General features: G+C 37.6%; 1 protein-coding gene across 1 annotated transcript; it reads left to right on the top strand.

Moving 5' to 3' along the window:
- Window positions 1-1,211: 1,211 nt before the first annotated feature.
- Window positions 1,212-15,551, top strand: GCK72_014913 (uncharacterized protein; the record flags this gene model as incomplete). The annotated part of the gene is made up of 13 exons (XM_053730536.1): window positions 1,212-1,239; window positions 2,335-2,415; window positions 9,299-9,370; window positions 9,506-9,734; window positions 10,597-10,806; window positions 10,863-10,928; window positions 11,632-11,704; window positions 11,799-11,982; window positions 12,033-12,127; window positions 12,176-12,298; window positions 12,352-12,435; window positions 13,466-13,618; window positions 15,498-15,551. The coding sequence occupies 13 exons, from the start codon at window positions 1,212-1,214 to the stop codon at window positions 15,549-15,551; spliced, it is 1,452 nt and encodes a 483-aa protein (XP_053585308.1).
- Between the last annotated feature and the right edge of the window lie 195 nt (window positions 15,552-15,746).

The raw sequence follows: 15,746 nt of genomic DNA on the forward strand, positions 1-15,746 counted from the left end.
TGTGCTCTCGAGAAAGAAGGAGTTTGAGCTTTGAGAATTTTCTGGTTTTTGAGAAATAAATAATGTTGGATAATAATCAGTCTGTGGTATTTGATTAGGCTTTGAGGGACGAGGAAATGGTCATCTTATTTTTGAGAAATCTGAGATCTTCGAGCTTGCTCAAAGCGAGCAAATCTTGTTTTTGTATCAAATACTTTTTGAGTTTTCAAGAAAAAAACGACAAAAATTTATACTAATTAGGGAACTCAAATAAATTACGGACTTTCGAACAAATTATATGTTTTTGGATAGATGTCGTGGGGATTCAGAATCTGTTTTGAATTTTTACGTAAGACCGACACGTGCAGGGTCACAACATCTTCAGTGAAAAAGTTATAGAAGTCGGTTCACTTCGGTTTTAGGCAAGGAACCAGAATCCTCACCACATCCGATTTCCAGTCATGAAGATTTTGTCCATTTTTAAAAGATATATAAGCACGACACAGATCTCACAACCGCGCTCTACCGAAACCGAAGAAAATTGTGTGCGAAATTGAGAGACTCAGAGAAAAATAAGCATTTTTCAATGGCGTTTCGGTGGAGCGCAGTTGTAAGCACTGTGCAAAGCTAATAATCTGATTTTTCAGGATTTATACAAACTGCTTGTTAAATTTCCAAAGTTTTGAATTTGTTGGAATATTTCTGAAACATTTCTAACCTGGCTACACATTCCGATACACTACAGTCTAGACTTAAATTAAAGCTATAATTCCTTTCCATCTTCCTCAAAACGTCACTATTTCCGAATAACATACTTATTTTATTCAAATCTCAAAATCCTATAATTGAACCTTTTCTCTTCCGTTTTTCTCTCTTTCTCATTCCAAAATGTCATCATTGAGTATACCGTCGAAACCAGTTTTTCCTCTTATTCTCTCGTTTTTCTCCAAAAATCGCGCATCATTTTTGAAAGCAAAGAAGACGTTTTTCGTTTCGCTTTCTTTTTCTCTTTTCAAATTTGTTATCTTTCATCTTTCGTAGTTTTTCTTGTGGTCAAAAGACATAGGACACACAAGAAAATGAGACCTATTCGATCGGAAATGTTGAAAAATTGGGAAGTGAAAAATGAAAAAAGAGAAGAGACACGAAGAATCTAGAATCATTAATCGAATCGTGTCTGATTAGTTACTATTACATTCTATCAAGTATTTTCAGAAGAAGGTTTTCCCTTAATGAGCACTTCTTCTTCTTCAAATTCAGGTTAGTCTAATGTAAAATTGTTTTCAATAACAGACAATAGATATTTTCCAATTATTTTATTTTGTTACCGGCCAGAAAAAGATGAGAGAAGAGATAGTAGTTTTGTGTTCTAACCCATTCAATTCGTTCGATTCTTTGTCTTCTTAATCGACTCTTATCAGAAGTGTTTTGGAAAATGATAACGATGTGTGGGTACACTTGAAACTTGCAATTTTCACTATTTATCATTATTAATTTTTGTGAATTTTTAAAATTCAAATGAATGTGGCTGGCGTGTCTTTGCCGCGAGACTATTTTCAGTGATGACTCACCAGAATCGTGACTTCTAAAACTTCAGAATTTTAAGATGACCTAGGATGTATAATTGTAGAATGTAGTCGGTCTCTTTTTCAGAAATCTAGAATTAGTTGAGCAAGGAATGACAGTATAGACTGCTTCCCCATTTCAGCTGAAATATACCAACTTTGAGATTTTCTCACAGTGTGATATTTGATGATACAGTTTCAGGATTCTATTGAATGTATTGTACAAACCTATCCCTTCATTTTCTCAATTGACAACTTTTTAAATAAATCACATCGTAGAAAGCTATGACCTCTGAAAGCTCGAGTTCCCAAGAGTGTCCTCGGATTGATCTCTTTTTCAAACTTCATATTTCCGTCAATGGGCTATACAAAAAATTGTCAATTACAAAACTTTAGCTCAAGATGTTATCATAAAATTTTATATGAAAAAAATTATATGTGACTCCGTGACGTACTCTCAAAGTTAGTGCAGAAACTGGGAAAATCAATAGGATTCAGGGTGAAATTGTAGTTTACAAACTACGGTTCCTACTTTCTTCATTATTTCAAACATTCCATTTTCGAAAAGTCCAGAGAATACATCGGCTTGACATTATTATTGTGTGCCAAGTCATCGACGGGTTTGAAATTTGAGCATTTCATCGGGGCACGACGACGACATCGTTGCGCTCATCGCCTTTTCACTTCGCTTTCTTCTTCGTTACTATTAGAGAAATAGTGTTATAATCTTTATGTCCTTTTGTCTCTAGAGCCTTCAATTCTTAAATCTTTCAAACATTTTTGATTTCAGAGATCAATATAGATCACAAATCAGACACTCTCCGCGGACAACAACATCTACCGGTTGCAGTGACAAACAGTCTACCGAAAGGTAAGTGTTTTCATTAGGGAAGTGCGCTCCAATGATGATTCGCATTAGAGCGCATTTGTCATGTGTTTTCATTTGGAATAGGTTCAAGGTTACACGTTCTGTCTTGATTCGACTAGAGATTGAATTCGTACAAAGATTTCCTCTTTTAGAAAAGTTCCTGAAAATATTTTGCATTTTACATTTTACATTTTGAATTCCAACAATCCACCTCATCTCTTCTCTTTTTTACACCTCTTGAGACTTCATATCTCCATTTTTTCTTTCAAATATTGCTCTTTTCTCTGTTTTGTTTTGGCGTGAAGCTTCTCAACTTCATCTTCTCCTTCTTTCTCTTATTTTCTTCTTTCTCCCCGTGACTCGTTTCCTTTTTCATAACTGCCTTCGTTATGAGGAGACAACGTCTTCTGACTACTACTCGGGGACGTCTCCTAATTAACATTTTACTCACATAGATGTGTAAAGAATGACTAAAACTTCGAGAGAAGACGCTTATAAGAGAATAAGTAACCAAATTAGGCGGAGAGAGCTTCTCGCGGAGAAGAGCACTAATTAGAAAGAAGAAGAAGATTACGGTAGGTATTCTGAATACACGAGGGGATAACAGAAAATTTTCTGAATACACGAGGGGATAACAGACAAGAAAATATGAGAAGGAAATAACAAGTAATATTACTATTTTTTCCCGTATATGTCTTTCATAACAATATTCGTTCAGACTGTTAATCTCTTTTGGCTGCAAAAATATTTCACAAGTGGGCGAGAGATTTTGAAGAGGATTAAATAATGGAAAAACTCGAAAAGTGCAAACATTGGATAGGTCAAAGTTGTCAAAAATGGGGACTTTGTAACAAAGAACAGTTCGGTTTGATATTTGTAGGATGATACAGGGGAGGGTTAGGTTCCATTCGGCAGTTTTCAGTTGAGCTTTTTTCATTTGCCAGTAGCGATTTTCCTAAAAAGTATAAATCTTGAGAAAGATGCAAACCTCAACATTTTTCATAGAAACTTACATTTCAATGATAAACCGCGTGAAAAAGTTATCGACCTCCTTGTTTTTTTCGAAAAATCTACCTGATTTGAATTGTTCTGTGATGCAAGATTTGAGCGCTACTACTTTTTCTGATCCCATAAACTCATAAACTAATCAACCGTTTTGAAAGTAATGACTCTGAGGTGCTACCTTCTGTCGCCCCGAGGAAGTCCGTGGCTAATCGAAAAACGCGGTAATTCGAAGTGGTGACAAGCGAAACTTCTACTCTCGTACAGTTTTCAGTCAACCAAGATTTCTGAAAAATATTTTGAGTGCAGGCAGATCAAACGTTCAGCTCGAACAAAATTCTAACTTGCATTCCAGAAAATTAGTTCTAGCTGTCTGATCCTTAAACTTTTCTTGTTAATGACACAAATCCATTTTGATCGATCATATTCATATTCAATATAAATGAGTCCACTCTTTCATTAATATCAGTTTAAATCTCCAATCGAATCCGCCTCTTTTCCAGATCAAACCCATTCATCCAGCTCATAATATAAGTTCAATCCTATCACCATCTCAAAAATCCTCCCTCGCTTTTCTCTTTTTAATCTGTTTACTTTCCATCCTTAATCTCGACATCTGACTCCGCCCCTTTCGGCAAACTACGTGCAGAAATCTTCGCTGAAAGTGTCCCATAACCTATTGATCGTTCAGCCGTTCTCTTTCATTCTCTAGCCCATTCTCCGTCCGACTTCTCAAATCATTTCTCCTCTTTCTTTCTGACTCTCCACGCCCCATTTCAATCCTTCTTCTTCCATCATTTTCTGTTTCGCTCTCTCTATCTGCGTCTCCCTCCATCTCTCTGAATGTAGTGTATCTCTCTGTTTGTTTTTGCTGGTGATTCGAGAAAAAGAGAGAGACAGCATTTTCTGTTTCTCTCTCCTCTTCTTCGGGCCCCCGTTGTCGTTTTTGCAGAGGCATTTTCTCTTTCCTTCTCTCCCTCGGAATGTATTGTTAACATGTGACATTTTTCCCTATCGTCTGCTTTTGCCATTCCGTTTCATCCCCTTCCAGCTATCCATTCCTTTCGATAGGATTTCATTTGTTTTCTTTTGCCTTCCCCGTCTTATAATTAGCACATTCTCAGTCACAAATTTCAGTCCTTTTCTCCCCCTCTTCCTAGTCTTGTTCTTCTTTTTTCTTCTTCCCCTTCTTCTTCTTCTTCGTCGGGACTCCCCGATTGACGTCAATGGCTTCTCTCGAAGCCGTCTTCTAAGAGCAGCCGTCGTCCGTTGAAATCACCGCATGATTTTCTTTTCTCGGTCGTGTTTCCATGGTTTTTTCGTCATGAAGTATTCGATCGGAGAAAGTAAAAACAGGCGGTTTTGTGTTGGTGATCATGATCATCGAGGCAAAGAAAGACTCGCCGAAAAGTGAGAGATTGTATGTAAACATATGTTGTCACGGTGACGTGGCACTGTGTTTATTTACAGAATGACACGAATAAATATATAGGAATATTCACAAAAAAAATGGTTTGAAAAAAAAATGGTTTTCAGTTTAAAAATATAGAAATGGTTTCCGAAATGACTTTTTTTACAGAGGAAAAATCTTATGAAAATTTTGAGTCTATATTGAGAAAATCGTACGATACTATGTGAAAAAATCTAGTTCACAAGTTTCAACAGCTAATTCTCAGTTTTCAAAAACCTACAGTACTGACAGCAAAGTTTAATTTTTTTTCAGTTCAGGTGAAAACAACTAACTTTCAAAGTCCATCACGTATTGCCAAATTTCCCCGTAATACAACATTTTGTAGGATCTATAGATAAAACTAAGATCTTCATTTTTGTAGTAGACATATTTTTCCTAAGAACCCATTCTAGAGATTTACAATTTATCAGAAGAAGCTAGCTTATAATCTCCAATTCAGAGAGATTACTAATGAGAATTCCTACAAAAAAATCATTTTTAATGGAGTTCCAGATCTGATCTACTTACTGTGTTCTAGATCGGATCTACTTATTTTCAGCCAAACGCTGAAAATACCATCAAGATCTTCTGCGTGAGATGATTGCCTGAAAACTCCTCAGACATTCCCTAGCTGATCCTCTCAACAAAAGAGTAAAAATAAACTTAGAAACTTGAAACGGCGTTCCGATGTTTGGTGAATCATCTCCTGCAAACCAAGTGCACTTTCCCTCCGTCCCCTGACCACGGAACACTGGAGCATCAACGTTCTTGATGATCTTTTAATTTTATTCTTAACATTTCACGTAATATACACGCACTTTCAATTCTTCAGAATAACTCGGAAAGCAGGTGTAAACCTTTTGAAAGGGATCAGAGGATGTAATATTTGAAAGCAATAGGAGAGAGGTCATGAGTCTCATTACATCTTTCTTTCTTCTCTTCTTGAATGTTCTCTGTCGTAATAATGATAATTGTTTGGACTCTCTTCTGCTCTTAATTTCTTATTATCCCATCCCTGATCGCTCCTTCTTTGTCGGCTATTTATCCCCTGACTATCCTCTTCCCGTGCCACCTCTCAAACCTCACTTGTTTTTCTCTTTCTCATCCCCACCCATACCCCCACTTGCTTCTATCTTTTTCCTCTCTCGTTTTCCTTTTCTTTCGTTCATTAACACTGTGCTCCGAAGGGGGATGTCTCCAGTAGCCAGTAGCCTCGCGCACTCACTCTGAAGACCTTCCTTCTCTTTTTCTCTTTCTTTTTTCCTTACTCTTCCTCTCTTTTTTCTTCTTGGTGTTGGGGTCCTTTTTATCGATTTCGTAAGGGCTTCCAATGCCTTGTCGTGTCATCATCATCTGAAGACGTTGAAGAAGCCGAATACTAAAATGGGGCACCAAGAACGTCTGATTGATGACACCGTGCTCCCTCTGATGAGTGCCAAGGTGGAGGGAAGCATGAGACGAGACTTGATGAACGACCCACCGGACGTTGCACCGGAGATTGAAAAGACAGAAAAAAGGCTCGAGAGAAGAGAAAATTGAAAGAAGAAGACGAATACGAAAGACGTGATGAATCAGTATATGTCAGTTCTTGTGAATGGCACGAAGCTCAACAGAAATACTCAGTTATTCGAAAAATTCTGGTATTAAGACTTTATTGAGCAAAGAATACAGGTAGTTCTGAATTCCTTGTAAAACTAGGCGTATTCTGAAAAAAGATCTCGTCAACTTTCAGTATAAACCTGGCTGAAATTTCAAAATTCGATTCATTTGCTCTTTCCATTAAAATGGTTAGCTTTGAGATGTGTTCTTATTTTTGCTGAATTTAGCAAAAAATTGTAGTTGATCACTCATTTTTAGAATATATTTCTAGAAATTTATGGCATGTGATACCTCAAACTCGCAAAATGCAAAATTATAGTTTCTCTATCTCAGGCTATATTTCTTTTCGGAGATTTTGTTCAAACATGTGATCAACTATAAACATGTAGCTGCTGGCTTGCATTTTACTCTCAAAACAAATTCAAAGCCATTATTTCAAAGCTGGAATTGAGGCACAACCTAGAAGTAGTAAATTTATCACTTTAGCACCAACCTAGTTCCCTTCCCGTCGTACATAAAACATAATTCCTGTCTCTTCTCGATCACATTCATTTGCTTAAAAGGTGTGATAAGACTTTTCGATGATCGGCTTTCTCTCCCAACTCATTCCCTCCCTCTCCTCGTTTCAAATGTTATAAAGTGTGGCTTTGTTTCATTAATCTTCTCAAGATCTGCCCACGACTCCTCATCTTCTACTGCTTTTTGATTATTTGATTAGGATATATGCATTCATACTCTCTTCGTCAAAGAATTCGTAATAATAGTTATAATCCCCCCCCACTCCCTTCCTTCCGTTTTGCGTATGTGTCAAATTCAGTGAGTGACTCATTTACTGAAAAGGGGAAACCGAGTAATTGATTGAAAAGTCGCTGTGGATGACAGAAGGAGAAATGATGACATTTTTGGATAGAAAGAGTGACAGAAAGAATCACCTATTCTTTGTGAATATCAAATTAGGGGAAATGAAAAAAGGGGATGAAAAGAGGGAGCGAAGAATGAGAAGACTCATTCATTCGGTATTCTCATGGAATCATCATGATCCCTCAGACTAATATTATTTCTCAAGGAATCGGTGGGTTTTTCGGTTTTCTATGCACTTTGTTGGGTTTAGTAGTTGTAGAAATAATGGATTTTAGAATGATATTTTGTAGCTGGAGCTAGTCGAAAATAAAAAAATGATAGCCCAGAAAAATCAAGTCTGCACTAGGTATCTAGGAAAACTGAATAAGCAAAATCACAACACTCTTTCGTTGCATAGGACAATTCTTCTGGCAAACGCGCTCCACCGAAACTTAATTTTTTTTAGAGTTTCGATAGAGCGCGTTTGCTAAGCACCATCTATTTGAAAATTTTGATAAATATCTTCACTTTTTTCTTCCCAAGGAAGATGTGATGCAATTTCAGAATAGTTGGCGGACTAACATCTCCTAGGCCACCAACATTTGTTCCCCAAATTCCTCAACAACCTACTTCATTAATTATCATCTATTGTTTTTCTTCCCCTTCTATCCCTTTCTAATTTCCAAAAACAATTCACCACTTGTCTCGAGTACACTAAAAAGGACCAAAAGAACAAGTGAGAGCTCCCCCATGGCCTAGTTTGCACTTGAAGAGACTCAGACACATCGAGAATGAACTCAAAACTCTGCGTCTCTGCACAAGGCCTTATCAATCACTAGATTCGGTCTAAAACCCCACCATCATTTATCACTTTTCTCCCCTCTTTCCTCTATCTTTTTCATCTCTTCTCTATCATTTCTACTTTCAAAACTCTCTCTCCCTCTCGGCTCCTTCTCTCCTCCTTCTCGACTCCGAATTTCATTCATTCATATATTATAATATCACTCTCGAACCACTTTCTCTCTCTCTCTTTTCTCTCTACTTTTTCTACCTCAATTCCACTTTCTCTTACTCTTTGTCAAGCCGTCTCTCCCCCTCTCTTCAACTCTACTTCTCGTTTCGACGCCTCCTGTCTCTCCAGCTTTTGCTCTGAAGCTCGCCGCTATTTTCATCGCATTTTTATCCCCCCTTCTTCTTCGTCTTCCTTTTTCTTTTTCCTTCTTCTTCCTCTAGGCCAGTGGAAGGCAGACCCCGAGAGCAATGGCGTGCGTATGTGTGAGCCCATACACACCATGGACGGCAAAAAAAAATAAAAAAGGAGAGAGAGAGGCCTTCTACCACCACCATCACCAAGCCTTCCGACACAATTCATCCCCGAAGGCACCACGACGCCTTCTTCTTTTTGGGAGACAGAAGGAAGAAGGCGTCCCAAAAAAATTGGTGTAGAAAAGAAAAGGAAAGGAAGGACAGACCTAATCAATCAACCCGTATGCAGCCATCCTTCGGAGCATGAGCACTTTTTTGTGCGTGTTGGGAAAGAAGGGATCATTTTGACTTTTGACTCTTTTTTCTTCTTCTCAATCTCTTGTTTACTACATACCTTTGTTCTTTTTCTCTTTCTTTTTCTTCTTTTTCATCAGTTTCCACGTGCCATCACGTGGCTCACCGAGCAATTAGAACATGATGATTTATCTCTTGTCTTGACCAATTTCCATCCATTTTTCTCTGAAATTTCTCTTCGCTCCGCCCATTTTTTTGTCCGTGCGCTCCTTTCTTGTCGCCTTCTCGAAGGGTTTTTGTGTCTTCTCCTCATCCTTCGCATGTAAATGAACTCATGCATACGATATCACCATTCCCTCCATTTTCTATCCTGACGAAAAAAAGAAATATAGCAAAAAAGCGGACTTTCTCTCTCTTTTTGTGTTGGTTTTTTGAACTATCCGGAAATTCTGAACAACCCGTGAATATCTCAACCACGTAACCTTTTTCTTTCAGTTGGCCCCAAAAACCACATACCGCGTTCAGAAATTTCGAAGCGCAAGTGGGCATCCGAGGAATGTTATATAGGTGAGTCGTCTCTATGTTTCCCACCCACCTTTTCAATACAAAATGGAAAAAATTATTCCTTTTTTCCCCACTTCCATATTCAAAACATCATCGCTATGCATCCCATCTATACGTTTCTCTCAACAAAAAATTCAGGTGAGAAGCGCCAGCGGGCAACAAACCAAATCAACCTTCTCACCCACTTACAACAACAAGAAGGACCATCATCAATTCAACATCATCTTCGTCCTCCACTTCCACCACTTCCACCTCCAACAGCTACATTGGTTAGCCCGGCTGAACAGCTATATCATCAGCAGTTAGCCATGATGAACGCATGCACAAGATTCAGCGACAACTACGATGTGAAGGAGGAGCTGGGAAAGTGAGTTGTTCATTTTTATGAGGGAATGGGAAAGGGATGGGCAAAGGATCTTCCCAAATATTCAAATATCTATACAATTCGTTTCGATTCCATCTATTTTCGCTCTTCCCCGTTGTTGTTTTTGGCTCTGGCCGTTTTCAGTCAATTCTTGTCTCTTCTTCTTCTTTCTCTTGAGAGTAGTAGTGAAGACATGACTCCTTTATCTCCCAATTAATCTCTCTTCTCTCACCACTCTCTCCATCCCCCACACTATTTCTCTCTATCTTGCTCCGTGTGCTGTTATATGTGATTAGAAAAGCAGGCGGAAAAGTGTGAGGAGGAGAAAGATATTGTGGAGAAGAGAAAAAGAGAGAAGAGCAGCTGGTATCCAGGGGAAACAACTAGTACAACTAGAAGTATTTACACCTTTTTATTTATATACATACATATAAAATACGCAAAGTTAGGGGAAACGGAGAGAAATTATCAAAGAAAATCGAGCATAAAGGGTAAAGACGATCAGTAACAAAGCAACACAGTTTTTGTAAATGCGCTCTATCGACATTCGAAAAATAAATAAACGAACATAAATGAAGAGAGCACTTCGATAGAGCGCGGTTGTAAAACCGTGCCTCTGTGATAAACAAAAAAGTCAAAACAATTTTAAAACTCAATACTTTGACGTTTCAGATCAAATTAACACTAGAACGCAGTTACATGAATTCTAAAGTTGTAAAACAAAACACTTTCAATAAAAAAACTCAAAACATTAAAAATTGAAGCTATTGTGCTCTAATGCACAAGATTTCAAGTTTTGATTTTGAAAAGTATATTAAAACTTTTGTATGAATAGAGCAGATTTGCAACATATTTATTATTTCAGAGGCGCCTTCTCCGTAGTTCGTCGCTGTGTCCACAAGACATCCGGACAGGAATTCGCCGCAAAAATCATCAACACAAAAAAGTTGTCGGCCCGAGATTTCCAGAAATTAGAGAGAGAAGCCAGAATATGCAGAAAATTACAACATCCGAATATAGTCAGATTACACGAGAGTATTCAAGAGGAGTCATTTCATTACTTGGTGTTTGATTTGTAAGTTGTCTTTTTCTGGAGCAAAGAAAAGAAAATGAGATTCCCAAAATTTTCAGAGTCACAGGAGGAGAACTGTTCGAAGATATCGTAGCCAGAGAGTTCTATTCAGAAGCAGATGCCAGGTATGTGGATTAGATGCTAGCTACAGTACCGGCCAAAGATTAATCATATTTTATCTTTTTCAGTTGAAAATGCTCAACTTTGAGAGTGTGTCATGGTAAGACTAACTGCCCCACAAAACAACTACTTATGGGATCAAATAGACCAAGAATAGGACTCCATTTTTGTAGTAGACAACTTTTTTTACTTGCACCCCCTAGAGAGTTATAGTAACTTTAAGTAAACAGCTCAAAAATCGCACAATTTTGCACTGAAATGGGTCGATTTGAGGGAGAAATTACTTTGTCGATATGTAACTTGCTAGGAAGCGTCCGTACAAAAAAATTGTCAACTACAAAAATGGAGTTCTACTGTTGATATGTTTGATCCCATAAAAATTTATTTCATGGGACAGTTAGTTTTACCATGACACACTTTCCAAGTTGGGTATTTTCAACTGGAAAAGGTAAAGTATGATTATTTTCGGCCGGGGCTGTATTAGACAACAGTTCCCAAAAAGATGTAAAAATCTGAATTGTAGTTGCTGCATTATGCAAATATTAGACGGTGTAAACTATTGTCATCAGCGTGGAATTGTCCATAGAGACATGAAGGTCTGATATATATTCTGAAGTGTAGAAACTGTTGAAATCTAATTAGTTTTCTTCTTGGAATTCCTCTAACCTCTCGTCCCTCGTCCGTTTTGATTGCTGTTTCCATTTTCAGTCATTGCATACAACAAATACTCGAATCGATTGCTTACTGCCACTCTAACGGTATTGTTCACAGAGATTTGAAGGTTTGTTCTCTCATCTGAAACACTCACAACACTATCTGTTGTTTTTTGTGTAATCTGGAATAATATATCAACTAAAATTTTTGAATCTTTCCAGCCAGAAAACCTGCTTCTTGCCTCCAAGGCCAAGGGAGCTGCAGTCAAACTCGCAGATTTCGGATTGGCGATCGAAGTGAACGACAGCGAAGCATGGCACGGATTCGCCGGAACTCCAGGATACCTTTCACCAGAAGTTTTGAAGAAGGATCCATACTCGAAGCCAGTTGACATCTGGGCTTGCGGTGAGTTCTCGATTTGAAAAGAAAAGAGAATTGAACGGGGGAAATTTCAGGAGTCATCTTGTACATCCTTCTCGTCGGTTACCCACCATTCTGGGATGAGGATCAACACCGTTTGTACGCACAGATCAAGGCCGGAGCTTACGATGTGAGTTTATCAAAATTCATTCTAAACCCCGATTCCTTAATCTTTCAGTACCCAAGCCCCGAATGGGACACCGTCACCCCAGAGGCCAAGAGCCTCATCGACAGCATGTTGACGGTTAACCCAAAGAAGCGTATCACCGCTGATCAGGCTCTCAAGGTCCCATGGATCTGCGTATGTTATCTTTTCACCAGAATCCCTCTCCTCCCAAATAAATGAATTTTCAGAACCGCGAACGTGTTGCATCAGCAATCCACAGACAGGATACTGTCGACTGCTTGAAGAAATTCAATGCCAGAAGGAAGCTGAAGGTATGTTTTGCTTTGCAGACATGCTTCAAAACTTCCATTTTCATTCTTTTCATTTTCTATTCTCAATTTCTCCAAAAAATTCATTCATTCTCTGCATTCTCTCATCTTGAAATTGAAATCGTTACTTCCCATAAAAAATTTTCCAAAAAATAGGTGCGCGAACGAGAAATATTTGGTTCATTATTTCTAACTGTCTATATATATATTTAGCTGATAGTCTTATTTTTGGAATCCCCATTTTTTATTCTTTTTCGGCTTTCAAGTAATATCTTTTTTATTTTTTTGAAACTTTTTTGCATGCTGAACGAGAAATAATACGTTAATTAATAATTGACTGACAATTAGTAATCCAAATCTAGTTTACTTACAAAAAAGAGAATTTGTGATGTTTGGAAGAATCGGATCGTGAGTATTAGAACTTTCTAGTTCTAACCCGGAACGGTCCGATCCTTCTAGACAGTAGATCACATTTCTGAATGTTTCTTGACTAAAATGGTGTCGTGAATTCAACAAAAAATAACTAAAATATTTTTGAAAGCGCATCTAGAATCTAGTCATATACATCTCTTCTCTGAATTTCATAGAGTTCCATTTCTTTTCTCTAAAATTAGAAACAATTTATGTGTCTGTTAATGATAAAACAGTTTCCGAAAAAAGCGCTGCAACGCATGCATGCCTGTTTCTGTGTCGTTTGTTGTCTTGTGATCTCTCTCTCTTTCTCTTCTTGCCCTTTTAGGCTCTTCTACCTTCTTCTTTCTGCACTTCTACGTGTCGTGTGCTCTTTTTTCCTCTCTGTCCTTTCTCCTGAGTGTTTCTCTATTTTTGTGAGAAGTGAAAAAGAAAATGTCATGATTTTTGTACAAAAAAACGATTAAGGGTTAAGGAATGATTTATGTGATTTGGTGTTTCCTTTCGGAACGTTTTCCTCAAAAGTTTTTAATTCAAAACCATATACCATATCCAATCAATTCAATCTCTTCTCTCTTTTTCTCTCTCTCTCTCTCTCTACTCGTTTTTTTCTGCATATTAGGCGGCAATATCGGCTGTCAAAATGGTGACCCGAATGTCGGGGGTCCTCCGTACCTCCGACTCGACAGGTTCAGTTGCATCGAACGGATCGACGACGCATGACGCGTCACAAATTGCCGGAACATCATCGCAACCGACAAGTCCCGCCGCTGAGGTATACCCAATGTCCCCCCTCTCCATATTCCCCCCGTCATTCCCCCGATTCTTTTCGTCCCAAATGTATCCCCTCATTGAGCCACAACGAACACAAAAAGAAAGAGATTCCCCCGACCACCAAATATTCACCGTATTGTTTTGAAGTGTGATGATGATAATGACCCACACACCCCTCTTCACTCACGAACACACACTTTTTCTTTCTCACATGGTCCGGGTTAACACAGTGAAAAAGTGATGATGATGAAGCTTTTCGAAGGATGAAATGGTTGGGCACGTTGCCGGTTCCTTGACGGCCAACACCCCCAATCATTTCGTCTTTTTTCTCTTCTAATCCAACTCAAAACTAACATTTTCATACCAACCCCTAACCAACTCTTTTCTCTTCTCAAACACAATTCCCTAACCAACCTCTTTTTCGAAATCTAAAACCAAAAACTTCCTTTTTTGCGGTTCCATCTTCAATCATAGTATACGTGTTGTTTTGATGTGGCACTGTTTGAGAATACAACAAAAAAACCAAAAAAGAAAAGAAAGCTAAACGAAATTCTATGGAAACCGAATTTGACTTTTACCGATCTTTTTTCATTTTTATTTTTCTTTGTATTGGTTCGGCATCGTTTTTGGAACGGCGCTCCACTGGACTTCTTTTGATGGAGCGCGATTACAAATATCGGGCCGCCGAGCCAATACAAAAACTCTTTTTTTTTAACTTTTATTTTAGAGAATGGTCTTTCTTCATTGGACTCCCTTCGCTTGATTTTTGCGTTATTTTATTTTTTGTTCAAAAACTTTAATTGGTTACAAATTACAAATTTGGCTCCGCGAAGTTGCGAAGCCAAAATTTCTAAATTTTATTATAAAAAAAGAAATATAAAAAAGAAAAAAGTCCTCATTTTGCCAAAACTATAAAAAAGACGCATGTTTTGAAAGAGACCGTTCTCTCTATATATTTTCTCTTATTTTATTTTTATTTTCTCCTTTTTGCCCTTCTTTTTTCTTCTTCTAGTCATTTTTTCAAACCAAAAAAAAAAGATTTTAAACAGTATGTTATGTTCTATTTTACCCCTGTCCCTTTTTGTCTTTTTGATTCGCATGCCTTCCTTTTTGCCCCTCCAAACCGTTCACATGAATTCTGAATTCTGAATTCTTCCCCCTCTCCCCTTCCCCTGAAAAGTCTCTGTAGTGTGTGATGTGTGTCCATTTGTCCGTGATTCTCTCTTCTGTGGCGCTTGCGAATATATCATTTATATCGTATCTCGAGAGACGAACAACAAGAAGGAAATAAGTATTTATATATTAGATATTGTCAATTATATTCAATATTTTCAGTTCTTTTTTCATTTTAAATTCAAAATTCTCTCTATTCATATATCCTCTTCTTACTATCAATTTGTTCAACTCTTTCCCATTCATTTTTATTTTTTATTTTTTATTTTTCATTCCTATCCCTAAGTTCATTGTTTTACTTATTTATTCTCTTGATTCTATTCCAATTTTCACAAAATCTCATTCAACAAAAAATCTTTAAAAAATGAGAAAAGTTCGGTAAAATTCATCCGGAACGTCTCCGTGTTTCTTTAAGTGTTTTTTTCTAACCGCGCTTCCTCATTTTCATTTAATTTTTCATTTATATACTCATTCAATAACCACGCTGAAACCGCCCACACCATCACTTAAACCATTAAAACAGAAACAAAAAGGTTTTTTATTTTTTCGCTTATCCAACAATTTTAATTTTCATCCAATTTCTCTTATTTTTCGATAAGACATTCGTTTAGTTTCCATTATTTTTATAAACGGGAGGCACCTCACACCAAATTGGGGAAAACAACATTTTGATTGATTTGATTGGACTCTTATTTTTTGATTTTCAGGGAGCCATCCTCACGACGATGATCGCCACGCGAAACCTATCAAGTAAGTTTTGAAATCAGGAGGGGGGAGTTTTCAAAGTGAAGTTATATTGAGTTATTTCATGTTAGAAACGTGTGATTTTTGGTTTTTCTTTATTGTGTAGTCGTTTTTTGAAGTGTGATCAAGATCAAGTTTTGGGGTAAAAAATACAGATTCGGGATTTTCAAGTATCGGGCTTTGAAGTATTTGGGTTCGGAATTTCACGGGAG

Source organism: Caenorhabditis remanei, chromosome IV (genome assembly GCF_010183535.1).
Source record: "Caenorhabditis remanei strain PX506 chromosome IV, whole genome shotgun sequence".
In the NCBI taxonomy this organism is placed as follows: Eukaryota; Metazoa; Nematoda; class Chromadorea; order Rhabditida; family Rhabditidae; genus Caenorhabditis; species Caenorhabditis remanei.